Source organism: Oncorhynchus keta, unplaced genomic scaffold (assembly GCF_023373465.1).
Source record: "Oncorhynchus keta strain PuntledgeMale-10-30-2019 unplaced genomic scaffold, Oket_V2 Un_scaffold_20222_pilon_pilon, whole genome shotgun sequence".
NCBI lineage: Eukaryota > Metazoa > Chordata > Actinopteri > Salmoniformes > Salmonidae > Oncorhynchus > Oncorhynchus keta.
The window spans coordinates 210,583-233,692 of record NW_026290855.1 but is presented as its reverse complement, the minus strand read 5'-3'; the positions used below and the strand labels follow the sequence as shown (position 1 = coordinate 233,692).

The window sequence follows — 23,110 nt, the reverse complement described above, 5'->3', positions numbered from 1 at the left end:
CTACTCAACCACATGCTGGCAAACGCAACTCTACTACAACACATTATACAGGACCTCACGGTAAACACACACAGTCAACTACAACCACATGCTGGCTAATGCAACTCTACTACACATTATACAGGACCTCACGGTAAACACACACAGTCAACTACAACTACATGCTGGCTAATGCAACTCTATTACAACACATTGTACAGAACCTCACTGTAGTAAGGAAGGAAGCTTAAACAAGTATCATGTTAGAATAAAAAGTAAGTGTGGTGTGTGTTCTCTGAGGTTCTAATGATGGTGTGTGTGTTCCAGAGGTACTGTCGAGGTGAGTCCAAGGAGCAGTGGATGACTGACCTGCTGTACTGCTACAGCGTAACCATGGCGACTCATCGGGGAAACCTGGGGCTCCGAGACATTTACTGACCTAGGCCCCAAACCAACCACAGGCCCGTCTTACTGTTCTCTGTCCACTGTCTAACCCACACGTCAAACTTATTCCACGGAGGTCATAGTGTCTGAGGGCTTTCGCTCCACCCTTGTACTTGATGGATGACTTAAGGTCACTAATGAGTAAGGAACTCCCCTCACCTGATTGTCTTAATTGAAAGGAAAAAAGGAAAACCTGCAGAACTCGGTCATCTGTGGAATGAGTTTGACACCCCTGGTCTAACCTGACATCCTGTCTTCCCCATCGGTCTCTCTGTCCTCCTCATTCAGCTTTTATTCCTGGCCCAAAACCAACTGTTTTCTTCATATTGCTAAATATTGTGGCCACCACTAGTCCTGGAGAGATAAAAGGATGTACAGGCTTTAGTTACAGTGCAGCACTAACATACTTCTTTAACTAATCACCTGAATCAGTGCTGGGTTGGAACTAACACCTGCACACACTGCATCTCCAAGACCGAATTAAAGGATTTCTCAACTGATTACTGTTTTTATTACAAAAAGAGAAAATAAAGCTGGAGTCACTCAAACTTGTCAATGTATTTATTTAAGAAGTTTTCTAAAAGAGTAGAAAAACAACATGGACATTAACATTGAGGTTGGTATTCATTCATAAATGTAAAGCCTTGGCATCTGATAGTGTCTCAACAGTAGTGCATCAGAGTGAACAGCATCAACACTAAAACACAGTTTCTTAAGTGACAGTTCATCTTGATGAGGTGCCACAAACATCTGGCTAACTTTAAGTCAACTATTTCTTTAAGGCAGGAAGTGATGTATAATATACAATTAAAGAGTAACGGAGTGTATAAAATGCATAAATATACCCCCCTCCACAGAGTCCTACAGAGAAAGCACAGGTACACGTGTACCCTCTGGACCTAAATGACCTTGTGTACATCTGTGTACCTACTATTATGGCTGAAGGGGGAAAGTGGGAGGGGCATGCATGCCTGTGGGAACCTGCTCAGGTAGATACTGAGGTAGAGTTGACTACAACCTAGTACAAGTGTTATGGCTGACGGGAAGTGTGTGTGTCTGCAAGCAGGTGTGTGTGTCAGCGTCTGCAGGTGGGCTGGCTGTATGACCGGCTGTTGACAGACTGCCTCATTCTCCACATGGGAGGAAAGGTTATCTCTGTGTGTGTGTTCATTTTCTGTATGGTTGAAATGATCTTGCACACATACCATGTTGGTTGAATTAACTGTGCCCTGTGAGGTCTCATAACTTTGTCCTCTCTTCCTGTGTCCAGTAGTATAAAAAATCAGGCCAAGAACTCCTCCATGGTTAATACTGGGCACAGAGAGTACAATCTGAGAGGAAGAGGCTATGCAAGAGGGATTACTCTGCCTGAAAATACAGCATGACACAGACTAATTGGGGATTTTTTATATGGTGGTCCAATTGATACGTGAGGCTTATTTGACCAAATATACATTTTGTAATATTTAGGTTATTACAACTGTACTGATAAGTGGACACATGCGGCATCTCTGAGAAGTCTGTTATATCAGCATTATTCACATGCAAACCCACCCTCATTGGCTAAAGAGTTCCCACCTCTGTAGAAAAATATTCCTATAGTTACACCATTGGGGCCCCCCCTCTTGTCAGTATATAGATGCTCTGTTTACAATCTGGCCAATAACTCCACCATGATAAGGCAGTTGGGTAAGTAATTTCAAGACAACACACACATATATATGTGCACCATTTAGCAGATGCTTATATCCAAAGCAACTCAGTCACGCGTACATACATTTCACATATGGCTGGTCCTGGGAATCGAACCCAGTACTCTAGCAGTAGAAGCGCCATGCTCTACCAACTGAGCCACGAAGTACACATGCAGGTTGTGTGTGTAGTCGTCAGTGTTTCCCCCGGCCCTGTCCAGCGCTGTGGGGTCTGAGGTGGTAGGAGTACTGCCTGGCCTGCCCCACTGCATCACACAGGTGCACACACTCCACACTGCTCACTGCAGAAACACACAGAAGGAAACAACATGCTAACAGAGGAAACACATTGTGTACAGTTCATCCACATCACTCTATTCCCGAAATCAAATTAATCAAATCAAATTGTATTGGTCACATACACATGGTTAGTAGATGTTATTGCAAGTGTAGCGAAATTCTTGTGTTTCTAGTTCCGACAGTGCAGCAATAACTAACATGTAATCTAACAATTCCACAACTACCTAATACACACAAATAAATCTAAGTAAAGGAATGGAATAAGAATATACACATATAAATATATGGATGAGCAATGACAGAGCGGTATAGGCAAGATGCAATAGATGGTATAAAATACAATATATACACTACCGTTCAAAGGTTTGGGGTCACTTAGAAATGTCCTTGTTTTGAAAGAAAAGCAATTTCTTTGTCCATTAAAATAACATCAAATTTATCAGAAATACAGTGTAGACATTGTTAATGTTGTAAATGACTATTGTAGCTGGAAAAGGCTGATTTGTTATGGAATATCTACATAGGCGTACAGAGGCCCATTATCAGCAACCATCACTCCTGTGTTCCAATGTCACGTTGTGTTAGCTAATCCAAGTTTATTGTTTTAAAAGGCTAATTGAACATTAGAAAACCTTTTTGCAATAATGTTGGCACAGCTGAAAACTGTTGTTCTGATTAAAGAAGCAATAAAACTGGCCTTCTTTAGACTAGTTGAGTATCTGGAGCATCAGCATTTGTGGGTTTGATTACAGGTTCAAAATGGCAAGAAACAAACAAACAAACTCGTCAGTCTATTCTTGTTCTGAGAAATGAAGGCTTTTCCATGTGAGAAATTTCCAACAAACTGAAGATCTGGTACAACGCTGTGTACTACTTCCTTTACAGAACAGTGCAAACTGGCTCTAACCAGAAAAGAAAGAGGAGTGGGAGGCCCTGGTGCACAACTGAGCAAGAGGACAAGTACATTAGAGTGTTTAGTTTGAGAAACAGACGCCTCACATGTCCTCAACTGGCAGCTTCATTAAATCATACTTGCAAAACACCCGTCTCAACGTCAACAGTGAGGAGGCGACTCAAGGATGCTGGCCTTCTAGGCAGAGTTCATTGTCTGTGTTCTTTTGACCATCCATTTTTAGTGGCCAGAGATATGTATTTTTCTTTGCAACTCTGCCTAGAAGGCCACCATCCTGGAGTCGCCTCTTCACTGTTGACGTTGAGACGGGTGTTTTGAGGGTACTATTTAATGAAGCTGAGTTTCTTTTCAAAAACAAGGACATATGAGATGTACATATGAGATGAGTAATGCAAGATATGTAAACATTATTAAAGTGGCATTATTAAAGTGACTAGTGATCCAGTGATCTGTGTGTGTAATATACCCAGGTGTGTGTGTGTGTGTGTGTGTGTGTGTGTGTGTGTGTGTGTGTGTGTGTGTGTGTGTGTGTGTGTGTGTGTGTGTGTGTGTGTGTGTGTGTGTGTGTGTGTGTGTGAGATAGTACTCACGCTGGCTGTGTGTGCGTAGTGACAGGTCCAGTAGTATCTGAGACTGAGAACCCCCGAGAGAGCGCCCCCTTCGGGCCACAGAACCTCCTACAAGACAATAAACACACATAATCTCCATACATATACACACACACATACAGTCATTATACACAGAAACATCTGGAAAGAAAATAGCAACATTGTAAGTCTGAAATATACAAATTGGCCAAGGCTGCTAGCTTGAATGGTGAATCGCTACACACACAATCCTTCTGGAAAGACCAAGGTAAAATAGGGCATTTGCAATCCGTCTCATTTGGGTTTCATTCATTCATTTAACTGTAACTGCTAAACTGAGGTAAGCTGTATAAGTGAGATCAGGGAGAGTCCTTTGTTTTAGGAGTCTGACTGGTAACCTGCCTGTCAGGTTGGGCGTGTGGCTATCTTTGTTCTCGAAAGGGAGTATCATTTAAATCCTTTTCTCCTCCTGGTTGAACTGTAAAAAGCAAGGCTCCATAGCTCAGTGGTTAGAGCACTGGTCTCGTAAACCAGGGGTCGCGAGTTCAAATCCCGCTGGGGCCTTCAAGTGATAACAATTTTTGTCAACACTACACCTGTACCACCAAACAATGCAGGGTGAAAGGAATGAAGTAACGACTTGGAAATGTCAACCTGTAAGAAGAGTGAAACTGAACAAAAGAAATAGGAAAAACACCAACGTTCTGCGATACCTCTGTACACACACACAGGTGAATGTGGTTGATGGGTTTGTATGTCTGACAGAGACAATGGGTTTCGTGAGTGTGTGTGTGTGTTCAGCAGACAGCTCTACGCAGTCGTCTGACATTCCCCCTGACAGCTCTGAACTTTTCACAGCAGCAGCCGACAGGACTGTCAGTGTGTGTATGTGTGAAAGGGGGCGGGCTACCACGTCAGGCCAGAAAAGGTAGGGAGTCTTTCTGGTTGTATCGGTGTGTATGTTTGTGTGTGTGTGACGATGTGTATGTCTGTGTGTTGGCACTAGTAGGTTTCTGCCCAGTCTCCCATCATCACCTGGTCATGTGTGCTGAAGGTCAGGTGTGTCTACGGGCCGAACTCATATCAGAAGTTATTACAACACACAACGCACACACATCTCTATATGATTATACAACTATGTGTGATTGCATGTGTATATTAACATTATAAGGTAAATAGTTATTGCTAACTCTCTGCATTGATGCTGCTCTAATTCTGTTTGAACATAACATCACAAAACCAAACAGCATCATACCATCACCTCAGGAAACAAATATTTTCCTTCATCGAGACACTGTACGTCTTAGATGGAAGCCTGCTAATATCTTCTGTGGACTATACACCTCCCTATACCAATTCTATACAGATATTAATATATTCAGTGGACTATACACCTCCCTATACCAATTCTATACATATATTAATATCTTCAGTGGACTATACACCTCCCTATACCAATTCTATACATATATTAATATATTCAGTGGACTATACACCTCCCTATACCAATTCTATACATATATTAATATCTTCAGTGGACTATACACCTCCCTATACCAATTCTATACAGATATTAATATCTTCAGTGGACTATACACCTCCCTATACCAATTCTATACATATATTAATATCTTCAGTGGACTATACACCTCCCTATACCAATTCTATACAGATATTAATATCTTCTGTGGACTATACACCTCCCTATACCAATTCTATACATATATTAATATCTTCAGTGGACTATACACCTCCCTATACCAATTCTATACAGATATTAATATCTTCAGTGGACTATACACCTCCCTATACCAATTCTATACAGATATTAATATCTTCAGTGGACTATACACCTCCCTATACCAGTTCTATACAGATATTAATATCTTCTGTGGACTATACACCTCCCTATACTAATTCTATACAGATATTAATATCTTCAGTGGACTATACACCTCCCTATACCAATTCTATACATATATTAATATCTTCTGTGGACTATACACCTCCCTATACTAATTCTATACAGATATTAATATCTTCAGTGGACTATACACCTCCCTATAACAATTCTATACAGATATTAATATCTTCAGTGGACTATACACCTCCCTATACTAATTCTATACATATATTAATATCTTCTGTGGACTATACACCTCCCTATACTAATTCTATACAGATATTAATATCTTCAGTGGACTATACACCTCCCTATACCAGTTCTATACAGATATTAATATCTTCTGTGGACTATACACCTCCCTATACTAATTCTATACAGATATTAATATCTTCAGTGGACTATACACCTCCCTATACCAATTCTATACATATATTAATATCTTCAGTGGACTATACACCTCCCTATACCAATTCTATACAGATATTAATATCTTCAGTGGACTATACACCTCCCTATACCAATTCTATACATATATTAATATCTTCAGTGGACTATACACCTCCCTATACCAATTCTATACAGATATTAATATCTTCAGTGGACTATACACCTCCCTATACCAATTCTATACAGATATTAATATCTTCAGTGGACTATACACCTCCCTATACTAATTCTATACATATATTAATATCTTCAGTGGACTATACACCTCCCTATACCAATTCTATACAGATATTAATATCTTCAGTGGACTATACACCTCCCTATACCAATTCTATACAGATATTAATATCTTCAGTGGACTATACACCTCCCTATACCAGTTCTATACAGATATTAATATCTTCTGTGGACTATACACCTCCCTATACCAATTCTATACATATATTAATATATTCTGTGGACTATACACCTCCCTATACCAATTCTATACAGATAATAATATCTTCTGTGGACTATACACCTCCCTATACTAATTCTATACAGATAATAATATCTTCAGTGGGCTATACACCTCCCTATACCAATTCTATACATATTATATATTAATATATTCAGTGGACTATACACCTCCCTATAAACAAATCTATACAGATATTAATGTCTTCAGTGGACTATACACCTCCCTATAACAATTCTATACAGATATTAATGTCTTCAGTGGACTATACACCTCCCTATAACAATTCTATATATATATTAATATATTCAGTGGACTATACACCTCCCTATAACAATTCTATACACATATTAATGTCTTCAGTGGACTATACACCTCCCTATAACAATTCTATATATATATTAATATATTCAGTGGACTATACACCTCCCTATAACAATTCTATATATATATTAATATATTCAGTGGACTATACACCTCCCTATAACAATTCTATACAGATATTAATGTCTTCATGGACTATACACCTCCCTATAACAATTCTATATATATATTAATATATTCAGTGGACTATACACCTCCTATAACAATTCTATATATATATTAATATATTCAGTGGACTATACACCTCCCTATAACAATTTTATACAGATATTAATGTCTTCAGTGGACTATACACCTCCCTATAACAATTCTATACATATATGAATATCTTCTAGTGGACTATACACCTCCCATAACAATTCTATACAGATATTAATGTCTTCAGTGGACTATACACCTCCCTATAACAATTCTATATATATATTAATATATTCAGTGGACTATACACCTCCCTATACCAATTCTATACAGATATTAATGTCTTCAGTGGACTATACACCTCCCTATAACAATTCTATACATATATGAATATCTTCAGTGGACTATACACCTCCCTATAACAATTCTATACAGATATTAATATCTTCTGTGGACTATACACCTCCCTATAACAATTCTATACAGATAATAATATCTTCAGTGGGCTATACACCTCCCTATACCAATTCTATACAGATAATAATATCTTCAGTGGGCTATACACCTCCCTATACCAATTCTATACATATATTAATATATTCAGTGGACTATACACCTCCCTATACCAATTCTATACATATATTAATATATTCTGTGGACTATACACCTCCCTATACCAATTCTATACAGATATTAATGTCTTCAGTGGACTATACACCTCCCTATAACAATTCTATACATATATGAATATCTTATGTGGACTATACACCTCCCTATAACAATTCTATACATATATGAATATCTTCAGTGGACTATACACCTCCCTATAACAATTCTATACAGATATTAATGTCTTCAGTGGACTATACACCTCCCTATAACAATTCTATATATATATTAATATATTCAGTGGACTATACACCTCCCTATACCAATTCTATACAGATATTAATGTCTTCAGTGGACTATACACCTCCCTATAACAATTCTATACATATATGAATATCTTCAGTGGACTATACACCTCCCTATAACAATTCTATACAGATATTAATATCTTCTGTGGACTATACACCTCCCTATAACAATTCTATACAGATAATAATATCTTCAGTGGGCTATACACCTCCCTATACCAATTCTATACAGATAATAATATCTTCAGTGGGCTATACACCTCCCTATACCAATTCTATACATATATTAATATATGCAGTGGACTATACACCTCCCTATAACAATTCTATACAGATATTAATATCTTCTGTGGACTATACACCTCCCTATAACAATTCTATACATATATGAATATCTTCAGTGGACTATACACCTCCCTATAACAATTCTATACAGATAATAATATCTTCAGTGGGCTATACACCTCCCTATACCAATTCTATACAGATAATAATATCTTCAGTGGGCTATACACCTCCCTATACCAATTCTATACATATATTAATATATTCAGTGGACTATACACCTCCCTATACCAATTCTATACATATATTAATATCTTCTGTGGACTATACACCTCCCTATAACAATTCTATACATATATGAATATCTTCAGTGGACTATACACCTCCCTATACCAATTCTATACAGATAATAATATCTTCAGTGGGCTATACACCTCCCTATACCAATTCTATACATATATTAATATATTCAGTGGACTATACACCTCCCTATACCAATTCTATACATATATTAATATATTCTGTGGACTATACACCTCCCTATACCAATTCTATACAGATATTAATGTCTTCAGTGGACTATACACCTCCCTATAACAATTCTATACATATATGAATATCTTCAGTGGACTATACACCTCCCTATAACAATTCTATACATATATGAATATCTTCAGTGGACTATACACCTCCCTATACCAATTCTATACAGATATTAATGTCTTCAGTGGACTATACACCTCCCTATAACAATTCTATACATATATGAATATCTTCAGTGGACTATACACCTCCCTATAACAATTCTATACAGATATTAATATCTTCAGTGGACTATACACCTCCCTATAACAATTCTATACAGATATTAATATCTTCAGTGGACTATACACCTCCCTATAACAATTCTATACATATATGAATATCTTCAGTGGACTATACACCTCCCTATACCAATTCTATACAGATAATAATATCTTCAGTGGGCTATACACCTCCCTATACCAATTCTATACATATATTAATATATTCAGTGGACTATACACTCCCTATACCAATTCTATACATATATTAATATATTCTGTGGACTATACACCTCCCTATACCAATTCTATACAGATATTAATGTCTTCAGTGGACTATACACCTCCCTATACCAATTCTATACATATATGAATATCTTCAGTGGACTATACACCTCCCTATACCAATTCTATACATATATGAATATCTTCAGTGGACTATACACCTCCCTATACCAATTCTATACATATATGAATATCTTCAGTGGACTATACACCTCCCTATACCAATTCTATACATATATTAATATCTTCAGTGGACTATACACCTCCCTATAACAATTCTATACATATATGAATATCTTCAGTGGACTATACACCTCCCTATACCAATTCTATACAGATATTAATGTCTTCAGTGGACTATACACCTCCCTATACCAATTCTATACAGATATTAATATCTTCAGTGGACTATACACCTCCCTATAACAATTCTATACATATATGAATATCTTCAGTGGACTATACACCTCCCTATAACAATTCTATACATATATGAATATCTTCAGTGGACTATACACCTCCCTATAACAATTCTATACATATATGAATATCTTCAGTGGGCTATACACCTCCCTATACCAATTCTATACAGATATTAATATCTTCAGTGGACTATACACCTCCCTATACCAATTCTATACATATATTAATATCTTCTGTGGACTATACACCTCCCTATACTAATTCTATACAGATATTAATATCTTCAGTGGACTATACACCTCCCTATAACAATTCTATACATATATGAATATCTTCAGTGGACTATACACCTCCCTATAACAATTCTATACAGATATTAATATCTTCAGTGGACTATACACCTCCCTATACATATTCTATACAGATATTAATATCTTCAGTGGACTATACACCTCCCTATACCAATTCTATACAGATATTAATATCTTCAGTGGACTATACACCTCCCTATAACAATTCTATACATATATTAATATCTTCAGTGGACTATACACCTCCCTATACTATTTCCATACAGATATGTTGGAGTTTGAAGTTGTAGCTCGGCAGTAATGCACCCATTCACAGTAGGCGACTAGGCGCTGATAAGAATTGGTTTATTTCTAAATGTTAACAGTTCAGAGTTGAAACAAATGAAAGACAGAATCAAACATTCTGGACAGAATGCCAGGCTTTACCATAGATGCTTTGCAGCACTGAGCTCTTGGCTGCTGTCTTGGTGGGTGGAACTCTGGCCTCAGGCTTGGTCCTAATAGGGGTGTGACCAGGGAACGCCGGCCTATCCCAGAGCAGCTGGATCAGGAGAGAGGCGACCTCAGGTGGCTCCACTCTTTTCCCAGCACCAAAAGCCTCCCTCAATCTGCCTCGCACATGGAACCTACACACAAACACACCCAGAACACGGTACATTATAGAGGCCTTCATTTGTCCAACCTATTCAGTTCGTATATTAAACAGCACATGACATTCGGACATTATTCAATTCACTGAAAAATGTTACAGGCATCCCTGGAAAAGCTGGTTTAAGAGGGGTGAGAAATAATAATTAGTCCAACCTCAGGGGTTCCACAAGGCTCAATTCTGGGTCCGCTACTCTTCAGCATCAATACATAACACTTCCTCTAGGAGAACTGAACCCGGCCATGGCATACTTTAAGAGCTTAGTAGAAAAAGCTTATTACTTGTATACTACAATTAAATCAGTACACGCATCCGCACGCACACACATCTACTGGCGGCTGGGAACAGAGGGCTTTCCGATGTGGGGTAGTAGATCCTGAATGAGAAGCTGCTGGTAGCTATTAGAATGGCACGCCTGAACTTTTAGCCTCTCGTTAAAACACTGAGATTGATCCAGATTATACCCCCTGTCTCCCCCACCTCCCCCCTCTCTTCCCCGTCATGGAGGTGTTGATGGTAGGAGGGCAGGCAGCCAGACGACAGAGAGCATGAGGGGGAGACACTGTGTGTAAGTTGGTGTGTGAGTGTGTGGAGGGAAGACACATGTGGGCACCACATGGCACTGCCACACTCTCTTGGTAAGAGAGAATGCTACTGTGGAGCACAATATACCCCTCCCCCTTTAAACCATACACACACTTCCTCCAGGCTGTTTGGGAAGCCATCTCAGAGCCAACCTTGGTATTGGGCCAGAGAGAAACTACCTGAGCACCTCTGCTTTGGTAAAGGGGCCACAGGCTCTATTCCATGGCAGTACTCCCAGTACTGGCTCAGCTTGGAGAGGGAATGGGAAGAATGAAAAGCAGACCATCCCTGGTCGGGCTTCAACCTTACCTCCTCCAGGCTCGTTGGATAGTGCAGGCAGCCTGGTCTCTGTACCCTTCCCTGGGCTTGCTGCTGGGGCGGTGTGACTGTGTGGAGGCTTTGTGGTTCTTGCTGGAGGAGGTGGTATGGTCTGTGGCAGGGCGTGTTCTGTGTCTGGGGTTGTGTGTGTTGGTGTGTGTGTCTCTCTTGCTTCTAGGGGTGCGTTCCCTAGTGCTGGGGGCTTCTTGATCCATGGTGGGGCGAGTAGACGTGTCTGTGTTGGATGGAGTGTGTGTGTGGGAAGGAGTGTGTGTGTTGGAAGGAGTGTGTGTGTTGGAGGTAGTGTGTGTTTTGGAAGGAGTGTGTGTGTTGGAGGGAGTGTGTGTGTTGGAGGGAGTGTGTGTTTTGGAAGGAGTGTGTGTGTTGGAGGGAGTGTGTGTCTTGGAGGTAGTGTGTGTTTTGGAAGGAGTGTGTGTGTTGGAGGGAGTGTGTGTTTTGGAAGGAGTGTGTGTGTTGGAGGGAGTGTGTGTGTTGGAGGGAGTGTGTGTGTTTGCAGAGGTGAGTCTCTTGGTCCTGGGTGTGGTGGGGGGTCGGTGTTTTGGGCTGGGGGGTCGGCTACAGCCTGCAGGAGAGAGACGCTCCCTGACCCTATACCCCTGGGCAGGGGGCATGGTGTCAGAGGTCACTGAGTGGTGAGGGGTCACCACGGGGTCAGGGCCTTTGGCTGGCTGTGCCTCCTTCCCTCTCCTGGAGGGTCTGCTTCTATGTGCTGAGAAAGAGAGGGAAGTAAGAGACTGAGAGAGTGGGTGAATACGTGTGTGTGTATATGTGTGTGTGTATATGTGTGTTAGGTTTGGGTGGTTTACCGTATATATACCGTAGTCCAGGGTTATGGAAAAAGCCACGGGATGGTTTTTCAGGACCGTCAATACTGTTTAAACTACTTCTTTTTTTAATACATTTGAATATTTGTAGCTACTTTTTAAGTAAATATCTGCAGTCAACTTGTGAAATATGGTAGGAGATAATGAAGATGGCCTTCATAATTTCACCTGTTTTTCATTGAGCAGATCTGATTAAGCCGAGCCGCAGGGCACCGGTCTATGACCCACGACGAGAACGAGCAAAAGCAGTGAGGCAGGAGCGCCCTTCTCAACGGAACAGTAATGAGTAGGATTCACATGCAAAAGTGAATGATTTTGATCAAAAAGGCTTTATCTGCCTTCCCAATGAAAACTAGTTTGGCGTCACCTTAATTGGGGCTCATAGTAATATCTGGAACAGAATCAATGGAATGGAATCAAACACATGTTTGATAACATTCCATTTGAACTCCATTTCAGCCATTATTATGAGTCGTCCTCCCCTCAGCAGCCTCCTGTGTGTGTGTATGTCCGTACCTCTATGTTTCCGTGTCTCCTCTATGCTATTGGTCTGTTCTGCTTTGGAGGCTGTATTAGCCCCGCCTCCTGCCTCTCTCTCATACACTGACAGTTCCTTCATAGTCTCAGCCAATGACTGCTGCTCCTGCTCAGCACGGGCCAATAACATCCTCTGTTTCTCTGTTCTGGCCAATGAGATTTGCTGCTCCGCCTCCCGCCTCCGCTGCTCCTCCTCGCGTTTCCTGAGTGACATCATGACACATATTACACACGTCTCACACATACACCCTAACCCTAGTTACGACCTTATCTCAAAGCCTTATCTAAACTCTACCGCTGAACCAGCCCTGACCAACATCACAAACTTGTCCTGATGTTACAAAGAACAACAGGAGAATCCTTTCAGTAATCCAAGCCTAATAGGAGTTCCAAGCACAGAGAGACCATTACAGGCTGTTTATTACAAACAGTGTAGAATTATAAGAGAGGGATGTGTGAGCGAGAGAGAGAGAGAGAGAGAGAGAGAGAGAGAGAGAGAGAGAGAGAGAGAGAGAGAGAGAGAGAGAGAGAGACAGGGAGAAGATGTATATGTGTGCAGGGATGACAGGTGGAAAGATGGATATGGAGAGAGTGTGACTGTTTCTATATGGGTTGGGGGAATACGACAGGGAGAGATGGAGAGAAAGAGAGATGAGAGAGAGAGAGAGAGAGAGAGAGAGAGAGAGAGAGAGAGAGAGAGAGAGAGAAGAGAGAGAGAGAGAGAGAGAGAAAATAGATAGAAAGAGAATGTGTGTGTGTGTGTGTGTGTGTGTGTGTGTGTGTGTGTGTGTGTGTGTATGGTACTTGGCTGCGTCCTTGCGTAGCTGTTCGTGTCTCATCAGTAGTTGTTTCCTCTCGGTGAAGGCCTTGCGAACGGTGTATCCTTTATACAGGGCCTGGATGGAAGCAGCAGCGATGTCCTGGATGGCCGCTATAGACAGAGCTCCATGCTCCAACATGTACTGAGTCACCTCACTGTGTTCCCCTAGGAGGGTGTAGTCCAGGGGGGTGTACCTACACACACACACACACACACACACACACACACACACACACACACACACACACACACACACACACACACACACACACACACACACACACACACACACACATGCTTCCTGTTCTCAATGTTTTGGCATCTGTACACCAGCTTCAAACAGCTGAAAATACAACATTATTGGTTATGGAAGATATATTTCACAATAGTTTAGATGGTACAATGATTCTCTACGCTATACTTGCTTGTTTTGTCACATAAACTGATATTAGAATTGGAATTTTAGTAACCAGGAAATGGCGGAATGATTTCTGCATTGTGTATCTTTAACCTAATGAACTTGCTTTGTAAAAAACAACAAACACAGAACAAATTCACAAAATACATTCGGAAAATTACAACACATCATTTTACATTGATATTTTAGTCATTTAGCAGACGCTCTTATGCAGAGCGACTTACATTAGTGCATTCATCTTAACGTAGCTAGGTGAGACAGTTCCTTCAATCGTAGCAAGTACATTTTCCCTCAATAAAGTACAGGTAACTGCCAAAATAAAGGAAACACTTGAGGAAATGAGGGATACAAAGTATATTGAAAGCAGGTGCTTCCACACAGGTGTGGTTCCTGAGTTAATTAAGCAATTAACATCCCATCATGCTTAGGGCCATGTATAAAAATGCTGTGCAGGACATTATTTTGGCTACCATGTCTATGCCTCCATAGGATGACAATGCCCCCATCCACAGGGCACGATTGGTTACTGAATGGTTTGAGGAGTATGAAAAGATGTCAACCACATGTCATGTCCGTCTCAGTCACCAGATCTCAACCCAGTTGATTCTGGAGCGGAGCCTGACACAGCGTTTTCCACCACCATCAACAAAACACCAAATGATGGAATTTCTGGTGGAAGAATGGTGTCGCATCCCTCCAAGAGTTCCAGACACTTAGAATCTATACCAAGGTGCATTGAAGCGGTTCTGGCTCGTGGTGCCCAGTGACCTATTAAGACGTGATATGTTGGGGTTTCCTTTATCCTGCTAGTTACCTGTAGTTATCAGTCAGTGCCAGTAGGAAAATACAAGTCAAAATATAATTTAGTAGGCCACTAGGTAGAGAGACAGCACAAAAACTAAATTGTCTTAGCAAGACAATACCAACAGCTACTTTTTGAATCTAAATCGATACTTGCTACTGTTGTAGGAGCTGATGTCCTTCCAAACTATAGATGAGGCACTTCCTCAACATCCACCTCCTCCTCACCTCTCCTCGTTGTGTTCCATGTGGTTGGGGAAGGCATTAGAGTTCAGCAGCAGCTTCACAGCATCCAGATACCCATTGTTACAGGACCAGTGGAGAGCTGTCCTGCCCTGCAGACACACACAGTAGGACAGGACCAGTGGAGAGCTGTCCTGCCCTGCAGACACACACAGTAGGACAGGACCAGTGGAGAGCACTTCGTGTCTGTGTCTGTGTCTGTGTGTGTGTGTGTGTGTGTGTGTGTGTGTGTGTGTGTGTGTGTGTGTGTGTGTGTGTGTGTGTGTGTGTGTGTGTGTGTGTGTGTGTGTGTGTGTGTACCTCTTTGTCCTGTATATTAGGGTCGGCGTTGTTCTCCATGAGTAGTACAGCCATACAGGTGATGTACCCTCCATAAGCAGCACACTGGAGAGGAGTCCTGCCTGCCTGGTCCTGGACGTTAGGACTGATCCCATTCTCCATCAGCAACTACCATGACCATCACAATGAGGTTACAGTACCAGCCAACCGGCTCAATGACCTGAACAACACATCCTTAAGACAGTCTATTAGGAAAGGAAATGAAGACAAATGAAGAAGTGTTCAGTGATAATTAAAGTATATAAAGGTGTAAAGACAGACCTGGCAGACTTCAGCGTTCCCTCCCAGAGCCGCCCAGTGCAGAGCAGTGTGTCCATCTAGATCCACCAGGTGGACACGAGCAGAGCCTACACAATGAAAATCCATGAGGCATTCTTCACCATAGTAAGCTCACCCAAATCCTGCATTACAAGAGCATGGTACACTAATGTAGTCCTGTATGACTCAGTAGGTAGAGTATGGTACACTAATGTAGTCCTGTATGACTCAGTAGGTAGAGCATGGTACACTAATGTAGTCCTGTATGACTCAGTAGGTAGAGCATGGTACACTAATGTAGTCCTGTATGACTCAGTAGGTAGAGTATGGTACACTAATGTAGTCCTGTATGACCCAGTAGGTAGAGCATGGTACACTAGTGTAGTCCTGTATGACTCAGTAGGTAGAGCATGGTACACTAGTGTAGTCCTGTATGACCCAGTAGGTAGAGCATGGTACACTAGTGTAGTCCTGTATGACCCAGTAGGTAGAGCATGGTACACTAATGTAGTCCTGTATGACTCAGTAGGTAGAGCATGGTACACTAGTGTAGTCCTGTATGACTCAGTAGGTAGAGCATGGTACACTAGTGTAGTCCTGTATGACTCAGTAGGTAGAGCATGGTACACTAGTGTAGTCCTGTATGACTCAGTAGGTAGAGCATGGTACACTAATGTAGTCCTGTATGACTCAGTAGGTAGAGCATGGTACACTAGTGTAGTCCTGTATGACTCAGTAGGTAGAGCATGGTACACTAATGTAGTCCTGTATGACTCAGTAGGTAGAGCATGGTACACTAATGTAGTCCTGTATGACTCAGTAGGTAGAGCATGGTACACTAGTGTAGTCCTGTATGACTCAGTAGGTAGAGCATGGTACACTAATGTAGTCCTGTATGACTCAGTAGGTAGAGCATGGTACACTAGTGTAGTCCTGTATGACTCAGTAGGTAGAGCATGGTACACTAATGTAGTCCTGTATGACTCAGTAGGTAGAGCATGGTACACTAGTGTAGTCCTGTATGACTCAGTAGGTAGAGCATGGTACACTAGTGTAGTCCTGTATGACTCAGTAGGTAGAGCATGGTACACTAGTGTAGTCCTGTATGACTCAGTAGGTAGAGCATGGTACACTAGTGTAGTCCTGTATGACTCAGTAGGTAGAGCATGGTACACTAGTGTAGTCCTGTATGACTCAGTAGGTAGAGCATGGTACACTAATGTAGTCCTGTATGACTCAGTAGGTAGAGCATGGTACACTAGTGTAGTCCTGTATGACTCAGTAGGTAGAGCATGGTACACTAATGTAGTCCTGTATGACTCAGTAGGTAGAGCATGGTACACTAGTGTAGTCCTGTATGACTCAGTAGGTAGAGCATGGTACACTAGTGTAGTCCTGTATGACTCAGTAGGTAGAGCATGGTACACTAGTGTAGTCCTGTATGACTCAGTAGGTAGAGCATGGTACACTAGTGTAGTCCTGTATGACTCAGTAGGTAGAGCATGGTACACTAGTGTAGTCCTGTATGACTCAGTAGGTAGAGCATGGTACACTAATGTAGTCCTGTATGACTCAGTAGGTAGAGCATGGTACACTAATGTAGTCCTGTATGACTCAGTAGGTAGAGCATGGTACACTAATGTAGTCCTGTATGACTCAGTAGGTAGAGCATGGTACACTAATGTAGTCCTGTATGACCCAGTAGGTAGAGCATGGTACACTAGTGTAGTCCTGTATGACTCAGTAGGTAGAGCATGGTACACTAGTGTAGTCCTGTATGACCCAGTAGGTAGAGCATGGTACACTAGTGTAGTCCTGTATGACTCAGTAGGTAGAGCATGGTACACTAATGTAGTCCTGTATGACTCAGTAGGTAGAGCATGGTACACTAATGTAGTCCTGTATGACTCAGTAGGTAGAGCATGGTACACTAGTGTAGTCCTGTATGACTCAGTAGGTAGAGCATGGTACACTAATGTAGTCCTGTATGACTCAGTAGGTAGAGCATGGTACACTAATGTAGTCCTGTATGACTCAGTAGGTAGAGCATGGTACACTAATGTAGTCCTGTATGACTCAGTAGGTAGAGCATGGTACACTAGTGTAGTCCTGTATGACTCAGTAGGTAGAGCATGGTACACTAATGTAGTCCTGTATGACTCAGTAGGTAGAGCATGGTACACTAATGTAGTCCTGTATGACTCAGTAGGTAGAGCATGGTACACTAGTGTAGTCCTGTATGACTCAGTAGGTAGAGCATGGTACACTAATGTAGTCCTGTATGACTCAGTAGGTAGAGCATGGTACACTAATGTAGTCCTGTATGACTCAGTAGGTAGAGCATGGTACACTAGTGTAGTCCTGTATGACTCAGTAGGTAGAGCATGGTACACTAGTGTAGTCCTGTATGACTCAGTAGGTAGAGCATGGTACACTAGTGTAGTCCTGTATGACTCAGTAGGTAGAGCATGGTACACTAATGTAGTCCTGTATGACTCAGTAGGTAGAGCATGGTACACTAGTGTAGTCCTGTATGACTCAGTAGGTAGAGCATGGTACACTAATGTAGTCCTGTATGACTCAGTAGGTAGAGCATGGTACACTAGTGTAGTCCTGTATGACTCAGTAGGTAGAGCATGGTACACTAATGTAGTCCTGTATGACTCAGTAGGTAGAGCATGGTACACTAGTGTAGTCCTGGTATGACTCAGTAGGTAGAGCATGGTACACTAGTGTAGTCCTGTATGACTCAGTAGGTAGAGCATGGTACACTAGTGTAGTCCTGTATGACTCAGTAGGTAGAGCATGGTACACTAATGTAGTCCTGTATGACTCAGTAGGTAGAGCATGGTACACTAGTGTAGTCCTGTATGACTCAGTAGGTAGAGCATGGTACACTAATGTAGTCCTGTATGACTCAGTAGGTAGAGCATGGTACACTAGTGTAGTCCTGTATGACTCAGTAGGTAGAGCATGGTACACTAATGTAGTCCTGTATGACTCAGTAGGTAGAGCATGGTACACTAGTGTAGTCCTGTATGACTCAGTAGGTAGAGCATGGTACACTAATGTAGTCCTGTATGACTCAGTAGGTAGAGCATGGTACACTAATGTAGTCCTGTATGACTCAGTAGGTAGAGCATGGTACACTAATGTAGTCCTGTATGACTCAGTAGGTAGAGCATGGTACACTAATGTAGTCCTGTATGACTCAGTAGGTAGAGCATGGTACACTAGTGTAGTCCTGTATGACTCAGTAGGTAGAGCATGGTACACTAATGTAGTCCTGTATGACTCAGTAGGTAGAGCATGGTACACTAGTGTAGTCCTGTATGACTCAGTAGGTAGAGCATGGTACACTAATGTAGTCCTGTATGACTCAGTAGGTAGAGCATGGTACACTAGTGTAGTCCTGTATGACTCAGTAGGTAGAGCATGGTACACTAGTGTAGTCCTGTATGACCCAGTAGGTAGAGCATGGTACACTAGTGTAGTCCTGTATGACTCAGTAGGTAGAGCATGGTACACTAATGTAGTCCTGTATGACTCAGTAGGTAGAGCATGGTACACTAGTGTAGTCCTGTATGACTCAGTAGGTAGAGCATGGTACACTAGTGTAGTCCTGTATGACTCAGTAGGTAGAGCATGGTACACTAATGTAGTCCTGTATGACTCAGTAGGTAGAGCATGGTACACTAATGTAGTCCTGTATGACTCAGTAGGTAGAGCATGGTACACTAATGTAGTCCTGTATGACTCAGTAGGTAGAGCATGGTACACTAGTGTAGTCCTGTATGACTCAGTAGGTAGAGCATGGTACACTAATGTAGTCCTGTATGACTCAGTAGGTAGAGCATGGTACACTAATGTAGTCCTGTATGACTCAGTAGGTAGAGCATGGTACACTAGTGTAGTCCTGTATGACTCAGTAGGTAGAGCATGGTACACTAGTGTAGTCCTGTATGACTCAGTAGGTAGAGCATGGTACACTAATGTAGTCCTGTATGACTCAGTAGGTAGAGCATGGTACACTAATGTAGTCCTGTATGACTCAGTAGATAGAGCATGGTACACTAATGTAGTCCTGTATGACTCAGTAGGTAGAGCATGGTACACTAGTGTAGTCCTGTATGACTCAGTAGGTAGAGCATGGTACACTAATGTAGTCCTGTATGACTCAGTAGGTAGAGCATGGTACACTAATGTAGTCCTGTATGACTCAGTAGGTAGAGCATGGTACACTAGTGTAGTCCTGTATGACTCAGTAGGTAGAGCATGGTACACTAATGTAGTCCTGTATGACTCAGTAGGTAGAGCATGGTACACTAATGTAGTCCTGTATGACTCAGTAGGTAGAGCATGGTACACTAATGTAGTCCTGTATGACTCAGTAGGTAGAGCATGGTACACTAGTGTAGTCCTGTATGACTCAGTAGGTAGAGCATGGTACACTAGTGTAGTCCTGTATGACTCAGTAGGTAGAGCATGGTACACTAATGTAGTCCTGTATGACTCAGTAGGTAGAGTATGGTACACTAATGTAGTCCTGTATGACTCAGTAGATAGAGCATGGTACACTAATGTAGTCCTGTATGACTCAGTAGGTAGAGCATGGTACACTAGTGTAGTCCTGTATGACTCAGTAGGTAGAGCATGGTACACTAATGTAGTCCTGTATGACTCAGTAGGTAGAGCATGGTACACTAATGTAGTCCTGTATGACTCAGTAGGTAGAGCATGGTACACTAGTGTAGTCCTGTATGACTCAGTAGGTAGAGCATGGTACACTAATGTAGTCCTGTATGACTCAGTAGGTAGAGTATGGTACACTAATGTAGTCCTGTATGACTCAGTAGATAGAGCATGGTACACTAATGTAGTCCTGTATGACTCAGTAGGTAGAGCATGGTACACTAGTGTAGTCCTGTATGACTCAGTAGGTAGAGCATGGTACACTAATGTAGTCCTGTATGACTCAGTAGGTAGAGCATGGTACACTAATGTAGTCCTGTATGACTCAGTAGGTAGAGCATGGTACACTAGTGTAGTCCTGTATGACTCAGTAGGTAGAGCATGGTACACTAGTGTAGTCCTGTATGACTCAGTAGGTAGAGCATGGTACACTAATGTAGTCCTGTATGACTCAGTAGGTAGAGTATGGTACACTAATGTAGTCCTGTATGACTCAGTAGATAGAGCATGGTACACTAATGTAGTCCTGTATGACTCAGTAGGTAGAGCATGGTACACTAGTGTAGTCCTGTATGACTCAGTAGGTAGAGCATGGTACACTAATGTAGTCCTGTATGACTCAGTAGGTAGAGCATGGTACACTAGTGTAGTCCTGTATGACTCAGTAGGTAGAGCATGGTACACTAGTGTAGTCCTGTATGACTCAGTAGGTAGAGCATGGTACACTAATGTAGTCCTGTATGACTCAGTAGGTAGAGCATGGTACACTAATGTAGTCCTGTATGACTCAGTAGGTAGAGCATGGTACACTAATGTAGTCCTGTATGACTCAGTAGGTAGAGCATGGTACACTAGTGTAGTCCTGTATGACTCAGTAGGTAGAGCATGGTACACTAATGTAGTCCTGTATGACTCAGTAGGTAGAGCATGGTACACTAGTGTAGTCCTGTATGACTCAGTAGGTAGAGCATGGTACACTAGTGTAGTCCTGTATGACTCAGTAGGTAGAGCATGGTACACTAGTGTAGTCCTGTATGACTCAGTAGGTAGAGCATGGTACACTAATGTAGTCCTGTATGACTCAGTAGGTAGAGCATGGTACACTAGTGTAGTCCTGTATGACTCAGTAGGTAGAGCATGGTACACTAATGTAGTCCTGTATGACTCAGTAGGTAGAGCATGGTACACTAGTGTAGTCCTGTATGACTCAGTAGGTAGAGCATGGTACACTAGTGTAGTCCTGTATGACTCAGTAGGTAGAGCATGGTACACTAGTGTAGTCCTGTATGACTCAGTAGGTAGAGCATGGTACACTAATGTAGTCCTGTATGACTCAGTAGGTAGAGCATGGTACACTAGTGTAGTCCTGTATGACTCAGTAGGTAGAGCATGGTACACTAGTGTAGTCCTGTATGACTCAGTAGATAGAGCATGGTACACTAGTGTAGTCCTGTATGACTCAGTAGGTAGAGCATGGTACACTAATGTAGTCCTGTATGACTCAGTAGGTAGAGCATGGTACACTAGTGTAGTCCTGTACGACTCAGTAGGTAGAGCATGGTACACTAGTGTAGTCCTGTATGACTCAGTAGATAGAGCATGATACACTAGTGTAGTCCTGTATGACTCAGTAGGTAGAGCATGGGACACTAGTGTAGTCCTGTATGACTCAGTTGGTAGATCATGGTACACTAGTGTAGTCCTGTATGACTCAGTAGATAGAGCATGAAGTGGAACAATATTTATTGGATATTTCAAACTTTTTTAACAAAAAAAAAACTGAAAAATTGGGCGTGCAAAATTATTCAGCCCCCTTAAATTAATACTTTGTAGCACCACCTTTTGCTGTGATTACAGCTGTAAGTCGCTTGGGGTATGTCTCTATCAGTTTTGCACATCGAGAGACTGACATTTTTTTCCCATTCCTCCTTGCAAAACAGCTCAAGCTCAGTGAGGTTGGATGGAGAGCATTTGTGAACAGCAGTTTTCAGTTCTTTCCACAGATTCTCGATTGGATTCAGGTCTGGACTTTGACTTGGCCATTCTAACACCTGGATATGTTTATTTTTGAACCATTCCATTGTAGATTTTGCTTTATGTTTTGGATCATTGTCTTGTTGGAAGACAAATCTCCGTCCCAGTCTCAGGTCTTTTGCAGACTCCATCAGGTTTTCTTCCAGAATGGTCCTGTATTTGGCTCCATCCATCTTCCCATCAATTTTAACCATCTTCCCTGTCCCTGCTGAAGAAAAGCAGGCCCAAACCATGATGCTGCCACCACCATGTTTGACAGTGGGGATGGTGTGTTCAGGGTGATGAGCTGTGTTGCTTTTAC

The 23,110-nt window shown here is 41.7% G+C and overlaps 2 protein-coding genes, 1 long non-coding RNA gene and 1 other non-coding gene across 11 annotated transcripts in view; 2 read left to right on the top strand and 2 right to left on the bottom strand.

Annotated features, from left to right (window-relative positions):
* The window catches only part of LOC118376523 (testis-expressed protein 10 homolog), a 28,735-nt gene extending 27,764 nt beyond the window's left edge, over positions 1-971 (top strand). The window contains exon 17 of the mRNA XM_052514940.1: positions 307-971. Within this exon, the coding sequence (XP_052370900.1) occupies positions 307-417 (111 nt within the window). The 3' untranslated portion in view covers positions 418-971. The remainder of the gene's footprint in view (positions 1-306) is intronic.
* LOC118376519 (inversin-like) overlaps positions 970-23,110 on the bottom strand; it is a 60,451-nt gene continuing 38,310 nt past the window's right edge. For both annotated transcript variants that reach the window (XM_052514936.1, XM_052514937.1), the window contains exons 10-18: positions 16,087-16,172; positions 15,787-15,933; positions 15,472-15,578; positions 14,009-14,218; positions 13,184-13,407; positions 11,814-12,552; positions 10,697-10,896; positions 3,918-4,004; positions 970-2,416 (exon numbers count right to left, since the gene is read on the bottom strand). In XM_052514936.1, the coding sequence (XP_052370896.1) occupies positions 2,310-2,416; positions 3,918-4,004; positions 10,697-10,896; positions 11,814-12,552; positions 13,184-13,407; positions 14,009-14,218; positions 15,472-15,578; positions 15,787-15,933; positions 16,087-16,172 (1,907 nt within the window). In that variant the 3' untranslated portion in view covers positions 970-2,309. The remainder of the gene's footprint in view (positions 2,417-3,917; positions 4,005-10,696; positions 10,897-11,813; positions 12,553-13,183; positions 13,408-14,008; positions 14,219-15,471; positions 15,579-15,786; positions 15,934-16,086; positions 16,173-23,110) is intronic.
* Positions 4,011-10,690, bottom strand: LOC127928037 (uncharacterized). Of its 7 annotated transcripts, none has more exons than XR_008130085.1 (4): positions 10,208-10,690; positions 6,125-6,685; positions 5,615-5,716; positions 4,011-5,563 (listed from the first exon to the last, which is right to left on the bottom strand). It is a non-coding gene; the product is annotated as an uncharacterized LOC127928037 (long non-coding RNA). The 7 variants fall into 7 exon arrangements; XR_008130081.1 differs by having other exon boundaries at positions 4,011-5,716; positions 6,125-6,277; positions 6,329-6,685; XR_008130080.1 differs by having other exon boundaries at positions 4,011-5,716; positions 6,125-6,430; positions 6,482-6,685.
* On the top strand, positions 4,406-4,478 carry trnat-cgu (transfer RNA threonine (anticodon CGU)). Its single transcript has one exon. It is a non-coding gene; the product is annotated as a tRNA-Thr (tRNA).